General features: G+C 45.2%; 1 protein-coding gene across 2 annotated transcripts in view; it reads left to right on the top strand.

The window, feature by feature from the left end:
• LOC126356270 (DENN domain-containing protein 5B) overlaps window positions 1-20,378 on the top strand; it is a 467,453-nt gene that overhangs the window by 415,723 nt on the left and 31,352 nt on the right. For both annotated transcript variants that reach the window (XM_050007116.1, XM_050007115.1), the window contains 2 exons: window positions 16,876-17,004; window positions 17,298-17,419. In XM_050007116.1, the coding sequence (XP_049863073.1) occupies window positions 16,876-17,004; window positions 17,298-17,419 (251 nt within the window). The remainder of the gene's footprint in view (window positions 1-16,875; window positions 17,005-17,297; window positions 17,420-20,378) is intronic.

Here is a 20,378-nt window from a genome sequence, read left to right as displayed (position 1 = left end):
ACATAGGTATGCTCCAGGATTCTTGAACATACTCTGCTTATGAACGTTATAATTTTAATTGAGATAGAATAGCTTCTGTTCACAAATCAGCAGAAAGCATCACTTATGTGAATTCGAGCTTGCCCATTTCTTGCACAGTATCATGTGAATTTGCAATAGGCAGATTCTGTATTAGTAGATTTCCAGAAAGTGTTTGACATGGTGCCCCACTGTAGACTGTTAACGAATGTCCAAGAATAAGGAATAGGTTACCAGATATGTTAGTGGCTTGAAGAATTCTTAAGGAAAAGAACCTAGTGCATTGTCCTCGACGGTGAGTATTCATTGGAGATGATGGTATTGTCAGGACTGCGCCAGGGAAGTGTGATAGGACTGTTCTTGTTCTCTCTATATATAAATAATCTGAAAGATAGGGTGAGTAGCAATCTGCAACTCTTTGTTGACAACACTATAGTGTATGGGGACGTATTTTCGTTGAGTGAATGTAGAAGGATATAGTGCGACTTAGAATTTGTGTGTGCTGTGTTGAACAGCAGCTTGTTGTAAATGCAGAAAAATGTAAGTTAATGCTAGTAAGTTGGAAAACAATCATGTAATGATTAAATGAATTATTAGTGATGAGCTGCTTGATGCAGTCATGTTGATTAAATATGTTGCAAAAGCAATATGAAATGGAATGAGCACATAAGGACGGTAGTAGGGAAGGCGATTAATATACTCCAGCTTATTGGGAGAGTTTTAGGAAAGTCTAGCTCATTTAGAAAGGAGTACACATATAGAAAGCATGTGCAACACATTGTTGAGTGCTGTTAAAGGTCGAATTAAAGAAGGCTGCTTGACTTACTGACAGGTTCAATCAACGTGTAAGTGTTATGGAGGTGCTTCATGAACTTAAAAGAGAAAGTCTGGAGGGAAATCAGTGTTCTTTACTTGAAACTCTATTGAGAAAGTTTAGAGAAGTGGCATCTGAAGCTGACTGCTGAAAGATCCTGCTGCCACCAACAAGCATTTCACTTAAGGGTTGCTAAGACAAGATAAGAAAAATTAGGGCTCTTACAGAGGCATATAAACATTCATTTTTCTCTTGCTCCATTTGCGAGTGGTATACAAAAGGAAGTGACTATCAGTAATGGTACCATATGCCATACACCTTATAGTGGCTTGCAGAGTATGTATAGAGATATGGCTGAAACATTTACTTAATGTCTGTGGCACATACCCCCCCCCCCCCCCCCCCACACACACACACACACACACACTGGGTACAGTAGGATTCTGGCTTGTTTCTTCAGTTTGTTATTGAAAATGTTGTCAATAATGATGGATTCAGATTCATTATTTGTAGCTGTAGTTTTCATTGCATTAAGTTCCTCATCATAGCCTTCTTGGGACGTGGGAATAGAAAGGAGACAATGGACATGTGCTGGAATACTGCATGTTTGTAGGCTGTCAGACGTTGAGAAGAAGCTGGGATGAATGTGTCAGTAAAGGAATTTTTCTAGAAAATTTTAAGTTTACGATTCCTACCTACTATCTCTAAGCTGATGTATAGTAAATTGAGGATGGAAACCCCTAACTCCACACTGAATTTTATTTCAGTATGTTACTGGTTCATATTTTTAAAGAAATTGAGGAGCTATCTAGTGGAACCTTTCCATATACAGCGAATAGATAAACATTCTCAGCTGAGGAGAGATCCAGCGATCTTACTGTTGAAGGTAGGGTTGTCAACCATGAAGGCAAGCAGTACAAACTCTTGCCATTTGCAGATAAGCATTATCTTGCTGACATGTAAGACCAGGATGGCTTCCCATGAAAGCCGACAATTTGTGAACCTGATGCGATTGTTAGATACCTGCACTGAGTAGTAAGTTTTTAAAGTGTGATTTTAAACTGAAACCCAGGGCACTACAGCTGTATGGCTTACCCAAACTCCACAAACCAGAAGTGTCAACCTAACCTGCAGTATATGCAATACTGGAACCAGTGCCCAGTAGAGTCAAGAGGATCAACAACATCATGAAGAAAACACTGAACTTCAAAGGGAAATATACCAATAAGAACAGTTTAGATTTGGTAAACAAGTTGATACATGTTAGGATTCCAAAAAGTGCAAAATTAGTATCTTTCGACGTATATAGCTCTTCTTGAGCATTACTGGAAAGGATATTGTGTCACAGTTCTTGTATTTACACAACATAAATCCAGAAAAACAGTTGAGCATAGTTAATACAGTATAATGTTGTTTAAATCAAAATTACACAAAACAAAGAAAGACACACTGTGAAGGAATTATCCAAATGGTACAGAAATCAGTAGATTTATTGTATATTTACAGACAAACAAATGATTAGAATTTCAGAAAAATGGGATGATTTAGTCAAGAGAAAGAGATTCACAAATTGTGCAAGTCAATAATGTACTGGTTCACCTCTGGCTCTTATGCAAGCTGTTTTTCAGCTCGGCATTGATTCTAACAGTTGTTAGATGTACTCGTGAGGGATGTCATGCCAGATTCTGTGCAGCTGGTCCAGTAGATCATCAAAATCTGGAGCTGCTTGGTGGGTCTTGCCCATAATTCTGCAAACATTCTCAGTTGGGGAGAGTTCCAGTGACCTTACTGTTGAAGGCAGGGTTTGCCAAGCATGTAGACAAGCAGTAGAAACTCTCACCATGTGCAGATAAGCATTATATTGCTGGATTGGCTTGCCATGAAAGGCAACAAAATAGGGTGTAGAATATCATTGATGTACTTTGATGACGCCTGCTATGAAAAGAAATGGCATCCCAGACCACCACTCCTGCCATGCGGCCTGCAACCAGGAGCAATGGTCTGGTGTGCTATTTCGTTTCATAGCAAGACTCCTTTGGTTGTCATTTTTGGCACACTTAGAGCACAGTAGTACATTGACAGTGTGCTATGCCCTGAGATTGTGGACACACATCACATTTCAATACTCAATGTGCCCTGCCTCCCTTCTGCGTCAACTGCGGAGAGCATCATTCGCCTTGCTCGCGATACTGCAGGATTCTCCAGAAAGAAAGGTAAATCATGGAGTACAAGACCCTAGACCGACTGAACACACTGAGGCTTAGAAAAAATGTGAACGCCTGCATCCTGTGCTTATGACATCGTCTTATGCCACCGCTACAACAGCTCCGCCAACCCCAGTCACCTCGCAGAGCTGGAAGACTACACCTGCCCCCTTGATTGGGGGGGGGGGGGGGTCGAATTTCCCTCCCTGTTGCTCCTACACCACCTACTTTGGGAGCAACAACCCCCTCCACCCCCCCCCCCCCCCCAACCATTGGTGGCATTCGTCCCCACTTCTAAGCCAGAGAAGTGGCTTCTCTCACTAGGAAGGGGTTCCTTGGGTCACTCCCTTCCCAGGTTCCTGCTAGTGAGAAAGATGACACCCTCCAGTGGCTGAAAGAGCCCAAAAGCTGCTGGTCACAGGGCTTCACACTCATCCCCAGTTCTGGGAGACTGAGCCAGTGAAGTCCTCCCAGTCAGGGAAACCCAAGGAGCAGCGAGAGAAATCGAAAAAGGAAATCCCTAAGACCAAGGAAATTGCAGTGGCACCCAAACTGCCGCTACCTAAAAGCTCTGCATCTGAGGATGGAGTGGAGATTCTGGCATCCACTGAGGACATAGATCTCACCAGACCCTCAGACGCAATGGATATAGACTGCTCAGGCAATAAGTCAGTGGCAGCAGGTGACCCTGAGGCGTAAACTGCCTCATTGAAACTTCCATGCCTTCCCAGTTTCACGATGACGTCATCCTCCAGTAGAATTGTGGCAGTTTTTTCTGTCAGCTGGCTGTGCTATGGCAACTGTTAAGCTTTACACCACCTATCTGCATTGCCCTTCAGGAAACCTGGTTGCCAGCAATGCGGACCCCTGCCCTCCATGGCTATAAGGGATATTATAGGAACCATAGCGACTATAATCGAGTCTCAGGTAGGGTTTCAGTTTATGTCCGATACTCGGTCTGTAGTGGACCTGTGCCCCTTCAAACCCCTCTTGAAGCTGTGGCTGTCAGAATAAGGAAGATGCAGGAAATAACTGTCTGCAATGTATGTATTCCTCCAGATGGCACAGTACCCCTGAATGTATTAGCTGCTCTGATTGATCAACTCCCCAAACCTTTCGTACTTTTGGGATATTTTAACGCCCATAACCCGTTGTAGGGGGCACTGTGCTTACTGGCCAAGGCAGAGATGTCGAAACTTTACTGTCTCAGTTCAACCTGTGCCTCTTAAATACTGGGGCCGCCACACATTTAAGTGTGGCTCACAGTAGTTGCTCGGCCATTGATTGATCAATCTGCAGCCCAGGACTTCTCCCATCTATCTACTGGAGAGCACATGATGACCTGTGTGGTAGTGACCACTTCCCCATCTTCCTGTCACTACCCCAGCGTCGGGCCCACGGGCGCCTGCGCAGATGGGCTTTAAACAAGGCTGACTGGGAAACTTTCACCTGTGCTGTCTCCCCCACACGATAACATCAATCTGATGGTTGAGCAGGTGACTACAAAAACTGTTTCTGTGGCAGAAAACACAATCCCTCACTCTTTAGGGTGCCTGAGGCGTAAGGCAGTCCCTCAGTGGTCGCTGGAAGTTGCTGAAGTAGTTAAGGAGTGTTGGCAAGCTCTATAGCAGCATAAGCAGCAACCTTCTTTGGAACACCTCATAGACTTTAAACAGCTCCCTGCTCTCATTCACCAACTTATCAAACGATGGAAGCAGGAGCATTGGGAGAGATACGTCTCGACCATTGGGTGCCATGCGTCACCTTCCGAAGTCTGGGGAAAGATCAAACTTCTTTTTGGGTACTAGACCCCAACAGATGTTCCCAGTGTTAACATAAATGGCGCTTTATCTACCGATGCAAACACGATCACCGAGCACTTTGCTGAGTACTTTGTTCGAGCTTCTGCGTTGGAGAATTAACCCCCAGCTTTTGCACTCTCAAATGGCGGCTGGAAGGGAACATCCTCTCATTCACTACACACCACAGTGAATCTATAATGCCCCGATTACAGAGTGGGAGCTCCTCAGTGCCTTTGCACATTGCCCACGGCCAGATCGGATCCACGGTCAGATGATTAAACATCTCTCACTTGACTACAAGCGACATCTCCTCATTATCTTCAACCGGGTCTGGTGCGATGGTGTCTTTCTGTTGCAATGGCGAGAGTGCACCATCATTCCGGTTCTCAAACCTGGTAAAAACCCGCTTGATGTGGATAGCTATAGGCCCATCGGCTTCACCAACGTTCTTTGTAAGCTGCTGGAACGTATGTTATGTTGGCGGTTGGGTTGGGTTCCTGAAGTCACTTGGCCTACTGGCTCCATGTCTGGGTGGCTTCCACCAGAGCTGCTCTACCACTGATAATCTTGTGTCCCTCGAGTCTGCCATCCAAACAGCCTTTCCCAGATCCTTTCCCAAATGGCAACATATGCTTGCCACATTGTATGAGTGGGATCTCCGGGGCTCCTTTCCCAATTTTTATCCAAAACTTCCTGTCACTCCGTACTTTCTGTGTCCAAGTTGGTGCCTCCCATAGTTCCATCCATATCCAGGAGGAGGAGTCCCACAGGGCTCTGTATTGAGTGTCCCTCTATTTTTGGTGGCCATTAACCGTCTAGCAGCAGCTGTAGGGCCGTCTGTCTCACCCTCTCTGTATGCAGACAACTTCTGCATTTCCTACTGCTCCATCAGTACTGGTGTTGCTGAGCATCGCCTACAGGGAGCCATCCACAAGGCGCAGTCATGGGCTCTAGCCCACAGCTTCCAGTTTTCAGCCGCAAAGTCATGTGTTATGCGCTTCTGTCGGCATCGTACTGTTCATCCGGACCCAGAACTTTACCTTAATGACGATCCACTCACTTTAGTGGAGACATATTGATTCTTAGGACTGGTTTTCGACACTCGATTGACTTGGCTTCCTCATCTTCGTCAGCTTAAGCAGAAATGCTGGCAGCACCTCAATGCCCTCTATTGCCTGAGCAACACGAATTGGCATGCAGATCACTATGCTGCTGCAGCTCTACAGAGCCCTTGTCCAATCCCGAATTGACTATGGGGATGTGGTTTATGGTTCGGCAGCACACTCAGCGTTGTATTTTACTCGACCCTGTGCACCACTGTGGGATTCGACTAGCAACAGGAGCTTCTAGGACCAGTGTACTGGTGGAGGCTGGTGTCCTTCCATTGCAGATCAGACGTGCACAACTGCATGCAGTTATGGAGCGCACATTCATAGTTCCCCTGAACATCTGAATTACCGTCTCCTTTTCCCGCCCCCTTACCCCTGCGGGTTCGGGGGTAAGAATAGGCCTGCGGTATTCCTGCCTGTCGTAAGAGGTGACTAAAAGGACTCTCAACCTTTTCGGCCTTATATGATGGTCCCCTCTCAGGTTTGACCTCCATCTTTCTAAATTGTTCTGAAGAGCGAACCAATTGGGGAAGGGCACCGTACATGGTGCACTGTATCTGTCGTGCATTGAGACCTTTAGCCGGCTTTCTCGTCGTTGCAGTGGTGTCCCGCTCGTCCTCCATCTCTTGGGCGAGGATACGTCCCTGGGTGCGATTACCACGCTGCATTGTGCAGTGTTGCTTTTTGCTACGACGACGACCTTATACATTTTTGCACCTAAGATCCAGCACGGTAGCCAGTCCATTGTGGTGGGGCCGCCATGTACCTTGTTGGTTGTCGCTCCCTGACAACACAGGGATCGCTCTACTGATGCCTGCGCCGTTTACTCCCCATGTATGCCAAGGAGTAGATGCCCATCTCCCTGGGGCATGAGGACTCCCGGCAATGGCCATCCTGCCAGGTGGCTCTTGCTGTGGCTGGGTGGTGCCCATGGGGAGGGCCCTTGGTCGGAGTAGGTGGCATCAGGACGGATGTCGTGCAATGAAGCGTGGTACATCATCTCTTGCTGGTGGCCAGCCACCAGCAGTCTCTAAGCATTCAAGGGCTCATTTTAAAGGTAACGTTTATGACCCCAAATCGTTCCCATCCTTGGCCACACAATGGGAGGAATGAAAGGCAATAAATGATAGTGACACGTATTCGCCCAGGTATCTCGTCTGTACCAGAGCTGATGGAGAATCCTTTGTATCCATGAAGCCTCAGTTCTTTGTAGAGCATTTGGAGGACAAGTTTGAGGAGGTGGAGGGCTTGTCTAAAATGCGCTCTGCGTCAGTTTTGATAAAAACAGCATCCTCCACCCAGTCACGCAGGTTGCTTGCTTGTGACAAGTTGGAGGATGTTAACGTTGCCATCACCCCACATAAGAGTTTAAATATGGTCCAGGGTGTTATTTTCCATAGGGATCTACTTCTGCAGTCTGATGACAAGCTGCGCGCCAACTTAGAGCGTAGAGGTGTTCATTTCGTCTGGCGCGTTCATCGGGGTCCGAAGGACAATCAGATTGCTATCGGTGACTTCATCTTGGCCTTCGAGGGTGATACATTACCGGAGAATGTCAAGGTGATGGTCTACCGTTGTGACGTCAAGCCCTATATCCCTCCCCGGATGCGGTGCTTTAAGTGCTGGAAGTTCGGCCATATGTCTTCCCGCTGTACTTCCAGCCTCACATGTCGAGATTGCGGACGCCCATCTCATTCCGATACTCCATGTGCTCCGCCTCCCATCTGTGTCAACTGTGGAGAGCCTCATTCACCTTGCTCGCCAGACTGCAGGATCTTATAGAAAGAACGCAAAATCATGGAATATAAGACCCTGGACCGACTGACTTACACTGAGGCTAAGCGGAAATTTGAACGGCTACATCCCGTGCGCATGATGTCATCTTATGCCTCCACTGTCACTCCTGCTCCAGCTCCTTTAGCTGCACCACAGACAGTTAGCTCTCAGCGTCAGAGGACCTCACGTGCCACCTTGACGATGGGGGCCCCTTATCTTGCTGTTGCTCCCACACCATCTACCTCGGGAGCAGCACCCACTAAACCACCGGGTACACCAGTCCCCGCTTCTAAGCCGGAGAAGTGTAAGTCTTCTTCGGCTTCTCTCGCTTGGAAGGGATCTCTTGGGTCACCCCTTTCCCAGGTTCCTACCAGCGGCACAGCAGACGCCAACCAGTGGCTGAAGAAGCCACAGGTCGCTGGTCATCGAGCTTCGCAATCATCTTCGGTTCCGGAGACTGACACCAATCACCCCCCCCCCCCCCAAACAAGGGCAACCGAAGGAACAGCGAGAGAAAATGACATTGAAGCCCCGTAAGACCAAGGCACCTGCTGTGGTTCTACTCAACCGCTACCTACAAGCTCTGCGTCTGAGGATGAGGTGGAGATTCTGCGTCCGCTGAGGACCTTGATCTCGCCGGTCCCTCAGACGCAATGGATAGAATTTGCACGGGTGCTCCATCGGAGGCAGCAGGTGACCCAGCGGCGTAATCTGCCTTCTCAGTCATGACACGCCTTTCTCAGCCATGGCCAACACCATCCTCCAGTGGAACTGCAGCGGTTTCTTCCACCATCTAGCTGAGCTCCGCCAAGTTATCAGCCTTCACCCTTTCCTCTGCATTGCTCTGCAGGAAACTTGGTTTCCGGCAATGCGAACCCCCGCCCTCCGTGGCTATCGGGGTTATTATAAGAACCGGGCAGCTCATGAAAGGGTGTCTGGTGGCGTCTGCATCTATGTCCTGAACTCTTTTCACAGCGAGTCTGTCCCTCTCCAAACACCTTTAGAGGCTGTCGCTGTTTGGGTGTGGACGCCACAGGCTGTTACCGTCTGCAGTCTTTGCCTTCCTCCGGATGGTGATGTCGCGCAGCATGTCCTGGTTGCTCTGATAGCCCAATTGCCGCCACCTTTTTTCTTAGTGGGCGACTTTAACGCCCATAACCATCTGTGGTGTGGGTCAGTGGCAACAGGCGCCATCGTTGAGCATTTATTGGTGCAGCTCGATCTCTCGATATTAAATGATGGTGCCTTCACTCACTTCAGTGTGGCGCATGGCACATACTCCACCATTGACCTTTCGATCTGTAACCCTAGCCTCTTACCGTCTGTCCAATAGAGAGTGCATGACGACCTGTGTGGTAGTGACCACTTTCCGATCTTTCTGTCACTGCCACAGCGTCAGTCTTCTGGGCGCCCTAGCAGATGGGCTATGAATAAGTCTGACTGGGACTTGTTCTCCTCCACTGCCGCATTGAGCCTCTCTCTAACGATGACATTGATGCAGTGGTTCAATCGGTCACCACCGGCATCGTTACTGCCGCTGAATCGGCCATTCCCCGTTCTTCTGGGTCCCCTCGGCGGCGGACAGTGCCTTTGTGGTCGCCTGAGATCGCTGAAGTGATTAAAGCTCGCCGGCGGGCACTCCAGCGTCACAAGCGACATCCCTCAATCGAACACCTTATCGCCTTCAAATGGCTGCGTGCACGAGCCCGCTGCATTATCCGCCAATGCAAGCAGGAGTGCTGGGAGCGGTATGTGTCCACCATTGGCCTCCATGTCACTCCATCGTAGGTCTGGGCCAAGATTCGACGCCTCTATGGCTGTCGGACCCCTGTTAGTGTCCCTGCGCTCTCACTGAATGGATCGGTTTGTACTGACTCCGACGTCATTGCAAACCGCTTGGCAGAGCACTTTGCTCTGAATTCCGCTTCTGCCAACTACCCCTTGGGCTTCCGCTCCATTGAAGAGCGGATAGAACGTCGGAGTCTTTCTTTTCGCACCCACCATCCTGAATTGTACAATGTTCCATTCAGTGAGTGGGAATTTCGCAGTGCACTCGCCACTTGTCCTGATACTGCTCCTGGGCCAGATAGCATCCACTCTCAGATACTGAAACACCTTTCAGTGGACTGCCAGCGCTGCCTCCTCGACCTTTACAACCGTATTTGGGTCGAGGGTGAGTTTCCGTTGCAATGGTGGGAAAGGCTTGTTGTTCCCATTCTGAAACCAGGGAAGAACCCTTTGGAGGTGGACAGCTACCGCCCCATTATCCTCACCAATGTTCTTTGCAAGTTGCTTGAACGGATGGTGAGCCGGGGCTTGAATTGGGTACTGGAGTTTCGGGGCCTTCTGGCTCTGTCTCAGGGTGGGTTCCGTAAAGACCGCTCCGCTGCCAACAATCTAGTGAGCCTGGAGTCGGCCATCCATACTGCCTTTGCCCACCGTCAGCATCTGGTCGATGTCTTTTTCGACATGCGGAAGGCGTATGATAGGACATGGCGTCAACACATCCTTTCTATGCTTCATGGATGGGGTCTTCGGGGCCCTCTGCCGATCTATATCCGCAATTTTCTGTTGTATTGTACCTTCCGCATGCACGTCGCGGCCTCATATAGTTCCTCCCAAGTCCAGGAGAATGGTGTGCCACAGGGTTCTGTTCTAAGTGTCTGCCTGTTTTTAATAGCCATTAACGGGCTTGCTGCGGTCGTGGTAAATTCTGTCTCTGCTTCCCTGTATGCTGACGACTTCTGCCTTTACTACAGCTCTATTGGCATTGCAGCTGCTGAACGTCAGCTACAGGGCGCAATCTGCAAAGCGCAGTCTTGGGCTGTAGCGCATGGTTTTCAGTTTTCGGCAGCCAAGACCTGCGTTATGCATTTCTGCCGGCGACGCACAGTTCACCCGGAGTCGTGGCTTTATCTTGACAGCGAGCTTCTTCCAGTGGTAGAGTCACATAGGTTTTCGGGTGTGGTTTTTGATGCCCGGTTGACCTGTCTGCCTCATATTCGGGAGCTTAAACAGACGTGTTGCCGGCATCTAAATGCTATGCGATGCCTGAGCCACACCAGGTGGGGCACCGACCGATCTACTCTCCTACGGCTTTACCAGGCGTTAATCCAGTCCCATCTGGACTATGGGAGTCTGGCTTATGGCTCAGCATCCCCATCTGCGTTGCGGGTGCTGGACCCAATACTACACAGCAGGGTACGACTTGCCACTGGTGCCTTCCGGACCAGCCCTGTGGACAGCATGCTAGTGGAGGCAGATGTCCCTCCCCTGCAGTTACGACGCCAACGTTTGCTGGCTGCTTATGCTGCCCATGTTTTTAGCTTGCCTGGGCATCCCAACTATCGTCTCCTGTTCCCGCAATCAGTCGTCCATCTGCCAGAACGTCGGCCTCGGTCAGGTTGTACGATCACGGTCCGAGTCAAAGAGCTTCTTTCCGGGCTTAGGGTTCTCACTGTTCCACCTCCTTTCCGGGCCACATTGCGTACACCCCCATGGTGTGTTCCTCGTCCTTGCCTTCGGCTCGACTTGGCACAGGGCTCGAAGGACCTAGTCCCTCCAGAGGCCTTCCGCCGCCGCTTTTATTCCGTCCTGGCCACGTATCAGGGCTCTGGCGTTGTATACACTGACGGTTCGATGGTTGCTGGTTGTGTTGGTTATGTCCTAACTCTAGGGGACCATTCCAAACAACGCTTCTAGCCAGATGGCTGCTGCGTTTACACTGCTGAGCTGGCCACCATCTTTCGAGCCCTAGAGTATATCCGCTCCTGCTCAGGTGAGTCCTTCATTATCACTAGCGATTCCCTGAGCGGTTTGCGAGCTCTCGACCAGTGTTTCCCTCATTCTCGTCTGGTGATGGCTCTCCAGGAGTCCCTGCATACTCTTGCCCGTTGCGGCAGATCTGTGGTCTTTGTTTGGACCCCAGGCCATGTTGGGATACCCAGCAATGAGAATGTTGACCGCCTGGCAAAAGAGGCCACCAGTACACCATATCTGGACATTGGCCTCCCGGAGACAGATTTGCGAGCGTTCCTACGCAGCAAAATTCTGGACCTTTGGGACACTGAATAGCGCGCCCTGCCCTCACGAAACAAACTTCGGGCCATCAAGGAGGCTACCAGTGTGTGGCGCTCCTCCTTGCGGGCCTCTAGCAAGGAGTCTGTTGTCCTCTGCCGGCTGCGCATTGGGCACACATAGCTGACGCACGGCCACCTATTGCGACGTGAGGACCCACCTTTATGTCGCTGCGGCTCCGTTTTGACAGTGGTTCACATTTTATTGGACTGTCCACTTTTAGCTGTGCTCAGGCAGTCGTTCGCACTGCCTGACACGCTCCCTGCGTTTTTAACAGATGACTCTGCTATGGCTGACTTAGTTTTACGTTTTATTCGGTCAGGGGTTATTTATCGTTTAATCTGAGTGTTTCTGTTTCATTTTATTGTATTGTGTTGATTCTGGCCTTTGACCTATGATTTTAAACTGAGTTTTTAATGTGTTCTCGGAGGTGGTTTTTTCCTTTTTTATCCCTATGGTCGGCCAACCACCGCCATGCTCTATGTGGTTTTACTTTGTTTTGTCTGTTCTTTGTCTGAGTATTTCTTGTCCTGTGTCACCTGCCGTCTTTCCTGTTGTTAGTTTTTCTTCTCTTTAGCAGGTTTTAGTTTTTCTTTTGGAAAGAGGGACCGATGACCATAGCAGCCTGGTCCCTTTAACCCCCAACAAACCAACCAACCTTTTCCTGCCCGTGGCAGTCCATCTCCTACATCGTCGGTGCAGGTCAGGGCTAACGATTGCAGATCGCGTGCGGTCCTTTCTCTCCAAACTCGAGTCCTTCCCTTTATCGCCTGTACTTGCGGTCCGTTCACGTACACCTCCATGATGTACACCTCGGCCACAGCTTCGTCTGGACCTTTCCTGTGGCCATAAGGACTCCATTCACCCTGCGGCTCTCCGCTGTCACTTCCACTTGATTCTTGACGTGTTCCAGAGCTCTGAAGTGGTTTACACAGACGGCTCGATGGCTGATGGTTGCGTTGGCTTTGCCAACATTCACAGCATTCCTTACCTGATGACTGCAGTGTATTAATTGCAGAACTGGTTCATGCCATGTGAAGTCTTTTCTTTTATGTACTGACTCCTTAAGCAGCCTGAAAACTATCAACTAGTGCTACCCTTGTCATCCTTTGGTAGTATCCATCCAGGAGTCCATCTATGCCCTGGAGCAGTCCAGTCATTCAATGGTTTTTGTCTGGACCCCTGGTCATGTCAGAATCCCAGGAAATGAACTTGCTGACAGGCTAGCCAAACAGGCTACATGGAAACTGCTTCTTGAAATGGACATCCCCACAACTGACTTGCCTATGTTATTATGCCGCAAGGTTTTTCAGATTTGGAAGATGGAATGGCAAAACCTTAGTACGCACAACAAACTGCAAGCCATTAAGGGGACCATGAATGTGTGAAAGTCCTCGATGAGGGCCTCTCGCAGGGGCTCCGTGGTTCTCTGCTGGCTCCGCATTGGCCATGCCTGGGCAACCCACGGCTACCTCCTGTGCTGTGAAGACCCACCTCAGTGTCGGTGTGGTGTCAGGTTGACAGGGCCCATATTCTGGTGCACTGTCCCACTTTGATTGCCCAGCAAAGAAATCTTGGGTTACTAGACTCGTTGTCGCCCATTTTATCTGACGACGCCTCGTTGTCTAATTTAGTTTTACGTTTTATTCGTGAGGGTGGGTTTTATCATTTGATGTAAGTTTTAGTGCATGCCCTTTTTCCCTCTGTCTTCCACTCTAGTCCTTTTAGGGTGGAGGCAGGGTGGCTGGCTTTTCCTTTTATTTTCGTAGTCGGCCAACCACTGTAATCTGCTTCTTTGTTTTATTCTCTTCTGTTTCTTGCACTTCTCTGTCGTTTTTGTTGTCCTCTTTTGTTTGTTTAAGTGTCCATTGCCTTTCCTTCATTCTTGTGGTCTTTCCTTTCTTCCATTTTGTGTTATGTGTCTCGTCTGTTTTATTCTCACACTTGTGGCATTGTTTTATTAGGAACAAGGGACCGATGCCCTCGTAGTTTGGTCACTTTCCCCCTTTTTTAAACCAACCAACCAACCAACCCTGATTTCTCTCCACTCATGGCAAGCCATCCTGTGCTTACATTTCAGCAAGTTAGTGCCTGCCCACACAGTGAGATTTTCTGCTGCTTTTCTGCTGCTTGTCTACATGCTTGTCAAACCCTACCTTGAACAGCAAAGTTTTTAGATCTTTCCCCAAGTAGAATGTTTGGAGCATTATGTGCAGGGCCCTCCAACCATCTTGGATTTTGATGATTTTACAATTGGACAGAATTTGGCATGATACCCAAACAAGGTTATCCAATAACCTTATCAATCAATGGCATATTGTTATAACTGCTTGCATAAGTGCTAGAGGTGGACCAATGTGTTATCGATTTGCTGAATTTGTGAAGTTCTTTCTCTTGAATAAGTCATCCAGTTTTTCTGCAACTGTAATCATCTGTTTCTCTGTACATGTTCTTTGTATCTATTGATCTCTGTCCCATTTTTATGTTTCCCTTGTGATGGGTAATTTTTTTGTCTTTGAGTGTATTTCTGGTTTTAAAGAAGCTTATAAGCAAACAGATGACAAGACAGTGGGCTCACACATACCCCCTTGCTAGCATAAACGTTCATGTACAAGTGGGAAAGTAATTTTTTGGTTGTGACAAGTGCACATAGTGAAAATTATCGTGAGGCAAAGTGTTCCAAGTCAGAGACGTGCAATACATGTCGTTCGGTGTTCATGTGACCACTAATGTGTTTATTATTTGTTTTTACTTGTTGCTTTGTGTGTCTAGAGGTATCACTCTTTCATATTTTTCTGTATCTTACATTCTTTAAATGTGGGAAATAAGAGTCTTTTTATAAGACCGAGCATTTATTGGTGATCCTGATGTTTGAAAGACACATGCACTGGTTACAATGTGAGTAGTAAGAAACACCTCCACTGTATGACGTGATCTAGGCTCAACCGCGCCACAATGTAAACATGTAAGAGCCACTCCATCTGCGAGGGTTTGATCTGCGAAGTTTAGCATATTGGTAAAACAGTGCTCTTGCGTTTGGAATGTATGAGGCTAAACCGCTATCCTTTCAACTGATTCATTAAATCATTTCAAGAGCGTACCAGAGAGATTATTCAATAATTTCAGTTGTGTCCTCTATCGTAGTCTAATTGAGGTGGTGCCCCCATCTAATGATCATGACATTGGTGGAATAGCAAACCCTATCCCATGTTAATGATTATTGCTGTTTAATATCACTTCACCAAAGGTACCCAGCACTATGTTTTTGGTTATTTTGTGGTTTTGTAAGGTTATTAAACTAATTAGGGCTGTTGAGCTGTTAAAATTTTTGTTGAATAAAATGATATGCCTCTTCCTGGACCCACTCCTCTCTGGATGGGAGAGGGTGAGACATTGAGACATCCACTCTATAACAACAAAAGTTCTTGTTATATTATTTTATCACAGTTTATTTAGAATTGGGAAATGAGCTTAGTTTTACATCTTTTGAATTTTGTAGACGTATACATGAGAACATCTCTGGAATTCACTTTAGTTCCAAGGAAAACCTCCAGAACCTTAGCTGGAGCTGCTGGCATACTCTTACTTGGTCTGCCTGAAGTGCATTCAACATAGTGGCACATATGGCATGCAATATCTGTTCAGTCCAATGTGAGATGGGTGGGGTGACCATGTCAGGTCATCCTCGTTGTCTGCCTATTTGGTCTTACCTGATCAGTGTGCCAGTGAAGACTGCCACCTAACTCACTCACGTGTTCCACCACCACTGCCACTGCTGACAGTGTTTTGCACTGTAAGTTGCCAGACACTGACTCCTGCATTGCTCACTTGCAATTTCCCACACTGCAACCAATGGCAGATTCTGCTGTTAAGTTGTGGAGCAGACAACTGGCTGCCTGCATGCTTTCATCCTGTCTGTTCAGCTGAGATGCAACAACTTTGGTGCCCTTAACTTCCTAGCAGACTCGTCTGGGACTGTTATCAAATTTTTCTTGACATTTTCCTGTCATTTGCCTTATTCATGGTATGTCTGTGATCCGTGACATGTGTGGTCCACCACAGCCCACACACGTGGAAAGGTCGTCTTTCTTGTCATAGGTGTACAAGTCATGGTTCTCTGCCACATGTTGGTAGCAGGTGGCAGTACTTTGCTATGTTGCCAGACTCTGGCACATGAAGCACTCTTAACTCAGTGCCCAGATCAGTACGGAGAGGATCAGTTCTTACAGAGAAGTAGTGTCTCCATCTTGTAGACGTCACCATCTGGAGTGTCCCCCTGAGCTGTTTCCACAATGATATTTAAGTCTGGCAACTTGTTCTTGTTTGTTCAGTTAAGTGCTCTTATGGCTGCATCATGGAAACTGCTAACATCCAGTCCTTCCCAGTGCAACTAGATGGCCATGATCCAAGGAACTCCTCCTATGAGAGTTATGTGACCACTTCTCTGAGTTTCGTGGCTTCTTAATTGGACCTAACCCTACGTACATTTATATATAGCTTCAGAAGGTTTTTAGATATGTTGTTCAGGGTAATGTTGTCACTTGGTTGCTCAGAGACATGATGTTAAGCTCAAATGTAGTGAGTTTCTGCAGATCCTTTTAGAAAAACACCCATTTATTGTCCTGTAGTGGATGTGAAAAGATGGAGCAGGCTTCATGGAGTCATCACAGTTCATCTTGATTTGGGTCTGGTCTGTGAACTGCTTGTGCTTTTCCAGTGTTCACATGTAGATTGCAAGCATAGAAAGGTCAATAACAGGACAAGAGCCTTTTGGGACGCTACATTTTAGGTTCCAAGTTTAGCCCTACATTTGCCAATTCCAGGTTAAAACCTGCAGTTGATGAATGTAGGCAAAGCTTCACATGCATTGGGTATGTTATTTATGCTATAATTTTTTAGTTACCCAAGTGAAATAGTATAGTTTTCAGTGCTGAAAGAATTGGCAAGAACAGAGAAACTGACATCCCAATGAATTTTCTTGCTTAGTTCTTCCAGAACAGTTTAAGTAAATAATAATTGTACCATGTATAAATTTCTTTCTGTTATATTTGAAATTATTTTTTGTGTTTCCACAGAAATGTGCAAGCCATGTCAGATGTAAAAACACATATTGGCTATGCAAGAGCATGGGTGCGACTGTCTCTGGAGAAGAAGTTGCTCTCACGTCACTTGCGGACACTCTTGTCAGATACTGCTCTTCTGAGGTCAGTGTCATACGCGTTCAAGATATTTGTTACTGTATATGTAGCCAGATGTAGATATTCTGTTTCATTACAGTACTGTTTTCTTGATGTACACTGTGATGACAGTTGAGTATGAGATGTGTGATTTTTTTAAAATTAATTAATATATCTCTCATTTTTATTAACTTGATGTTTCCTGAAGATAGATGAAAAATGTATGTTAGAGTGACAGTATTGTGTATATTGTACTTTGAATTTTAGAAAGTTTTATCAATTTGTATGACTATGTAACTGCTCTTCTTTTCTGTTTATAGGAGCCTTTACAAGAGATATGCATTTCTTCGTTGTGAAGATGAGAAGGAACAGTTCCTATGTCACCTCCTAACTCTGAATGCAGTGGACTATTTCTGCTTCACAAATACATATACAAATACTAGTAAGTTAATTCTGACAATACAGGTTTCCGTTCTATATGTTTCACAAAATACTTTCTGTTTTATATAATTTTTAGAGTTTCTCCTTCAAAATTTTCATTTTATATTTGTCTACAAGCAAGAGGATCATTATAGCTGTATTGAAATGGTTTTGTATAATAGATAACTGCCGGGAGACTCTTGCCATGTAGTTGGAAACAGCAGTCATTTAATTTTTGTTTACTTTTATTAGTTTAAAAATTAATTTATTTATTTGCAATAGCATTTGAACAGTCGAACAGAGTCCTTATTGCAACCCTGATACGGTGTAAGTGTCAGTGAAGTGATTTGGCTGTAACATCACTGCAAAGAGGATAATTAAAAGTTGGAGTGTTGGGATAAGACTGACCTGTTGCAGTGTGTCAGGATTAGTTAATGTATTATGATCTATAGTAAGTTCTGTACTCCATTTTCATTGTTATGTAAATCCATTTTAATCAGTTAAATACTAAAGCACACACTTTGAAACTACAGACAACAACACAAAAAAAAAATGGTGTCTACAACTCTCTCTCTCTCTCTCTCTCTCTCTCTCTCTCTCTCTCTCTCTCTTGTTTTTCAACCTTATTTTCATAGTCTTTTTTTCCCCCTTCTTCTTATCTGGTCGGTTGTTTTGAAAAGTTGTGCAGTGAATTTTCAGTAAAATCTCTTAAATAACATATTCTGACTCCATCCATTGTTATTACTTGGTTAAACTGAGTTATTGTTTACAGAAATTTCTACAGTAATGACATTCCATCTAAAATTTCATTTGTGACAATATGTCAGTGGTACTTAACATTATTCACTTACAAACACAGTTCACCTAACATGGTCAGCATTGACTTACCACTGTTTACTTGCTGGGCAAGTTAGTGAAACAGTAATGTGAAACCTCTGTCTTACAAACTTAAAAGATCCGAATTGATTCAGTTTATGATACTAAGATCTGTGTCACCAATTTTTGCAACAATAAAGTACAACAACCTCAAAAATTAATATATGACTTAGTGCAATATAAAATTAGTTTTATTGTCACCCTACTACGTCACATGAGCAATGTTCAAAATGGATATTAATATTCCTGCCATAACATTGTTACATAAAACCGCATGAAGTATATCAAGGAACACAACCTGACATTGTTTATTTCCTTACGTAGTTACTCATATTTTGGAAGTACATTTGTATTCAGGAACATAATCAAGATCTCTATCTGAGTCACACTTACATAAATTGACCTTGGATTTGTACAAATCATTCCCGATAAGCATTTTCCTATCATGAACACTGCACGTGTTGCGAAGAAATCCACTTAAATCTTTAATTTTACAAAATAGCTAGTATGGTAGCTACCCATATTATTGAGAGGGAACATTATAGTTGTATGGGAATATAACACTTAATTTGCTTTATCTTTGCATTTGTTCTAAATAAATTATAATGTTGGCAAACACTATATACTACCCTTAAAATATCTTACCATGTTTACTGAGTATGTGATGACCTTGAATATAAGAGTCTCCTTTTTAAAGAGAGTCCTTAAGAAAAATTTGTTTGTAACATCCTAATCAGAAGTACACACTGTTTTATTGATGTTAAGTGTCTGCCAAAAACATCAGAATTATACCTATTTTAAACTTATGTAATTTACTGATTGCCTAAATTTTAATAATACAAGGGGGGAAAAAGTGATTTATATTAATTTTTGTCTTCAATACCTATTTCGCTTATGCAGCCTGTTTTCTGTGGTATCACTGTTTTTATTCATCGTCCTAATAGCATAACTGTGAAATTTGTATCTTCGCTGTCAAAAATATTTTGCTATTTCTTTCAGATACATTACAATATGTAATGTTGTGATGGTGGTGGAATCTGAGGACACTGCTGTTTTCTACTGACTTCATATTGGATTTCAATTTTATACTGAATGAGAATGTTACAATGTTTCTTGCTGCCAAACATATTGTTTGCCCACCGCTCTCTCATTGGCTGCACAGTACCATCAGCTGACACATTTCCTTCATTCCTGTCATATGTCACAGTGAACGTCAACAAAATTACTGTTTCCTGCAGAAATGTATACCAGTGTTGTGTATCCGTCCAATTTTAAAGCCAATTCAAATGGATTTAGACAAACTGCAGTTTAAACATGGTAGATGTCCATAAAAAGCCAAAGTACATGATATAGGTTGATATGGTTGGCAGCATGACATAATTTGCTGCCTGCTCACTATTGCCCGCCGTGCACTTATTTTTCAGCCAAGCTGGTTTCACTGTACCCCCTCCACCCTATGCACAATGCTGTGCTTGGGCAACTGTGGCATACAGGCCGCAATATCTTCTACCATGCAGGTCATATGCAACAACATCAAATACTACGTAAATAAAAGATTGCAACCACAGTTCAGTGAAATTCTCAAAGATTCGTTCAACCCACGGTCTAGTGACGACTGTTGGTACTACTTCCACAGTGGGTATTGCTGCTGTAATTTATTCTTGTGTTAACAGTTACAGCCAGTTTAAGGTGTTTTGTTTAATTTTTTAGACATTCTGGATTCAGGGGGTAGATTTTCTTTCTTGATTTGTTTGAATGTCACCATCATGTTCCAAAGGTGATTAAAAGGTGGTGACGTTTTTATCCAGTACTCTAATATGTGAACAGTGACAGAATTTCTGATTTGAAACCCAGTTGGTAAATCATTACAGATCTCAGTAATCACAAAAATTATTGACTTTCATTCAGGTTCACATACTGTTTTTGAAGGATAACAGTTTTGCCTTTCATTGTACACTTCACTTAAAAATCACCACAAGTATACAGTATCCATAATACATGAGAAGTTTTATTGCATACCTGTTCAAATACAACAAGAATTTGTAAGATGATAGCATTAAATTCTATATCCTTCTATGTTCCAGAAAATTAACAAATTTTAAGCA

This window comes from Schistocerca gregaria, chromosome 3 (assembly GCF_023897955.1).
Source record: "Schistocerca gregaria isolate iqSchGreg1 chromosome 3, iqSchGreg1.2, whole genome shotgun sequence".
Classification (NCBI taxonomy): domain Eukaryota; kingdom Metazoa; phylum Arthropoda; class Insecta; order Orthoptera; family Acrididae; genus Schistocerca; species Schistocerca gregaria.
The sequence above is the reverse complement of the archived record's forward strand: the minus strand, read 5'-3'. Positions and strand labels throughout refer to the sequence as shown.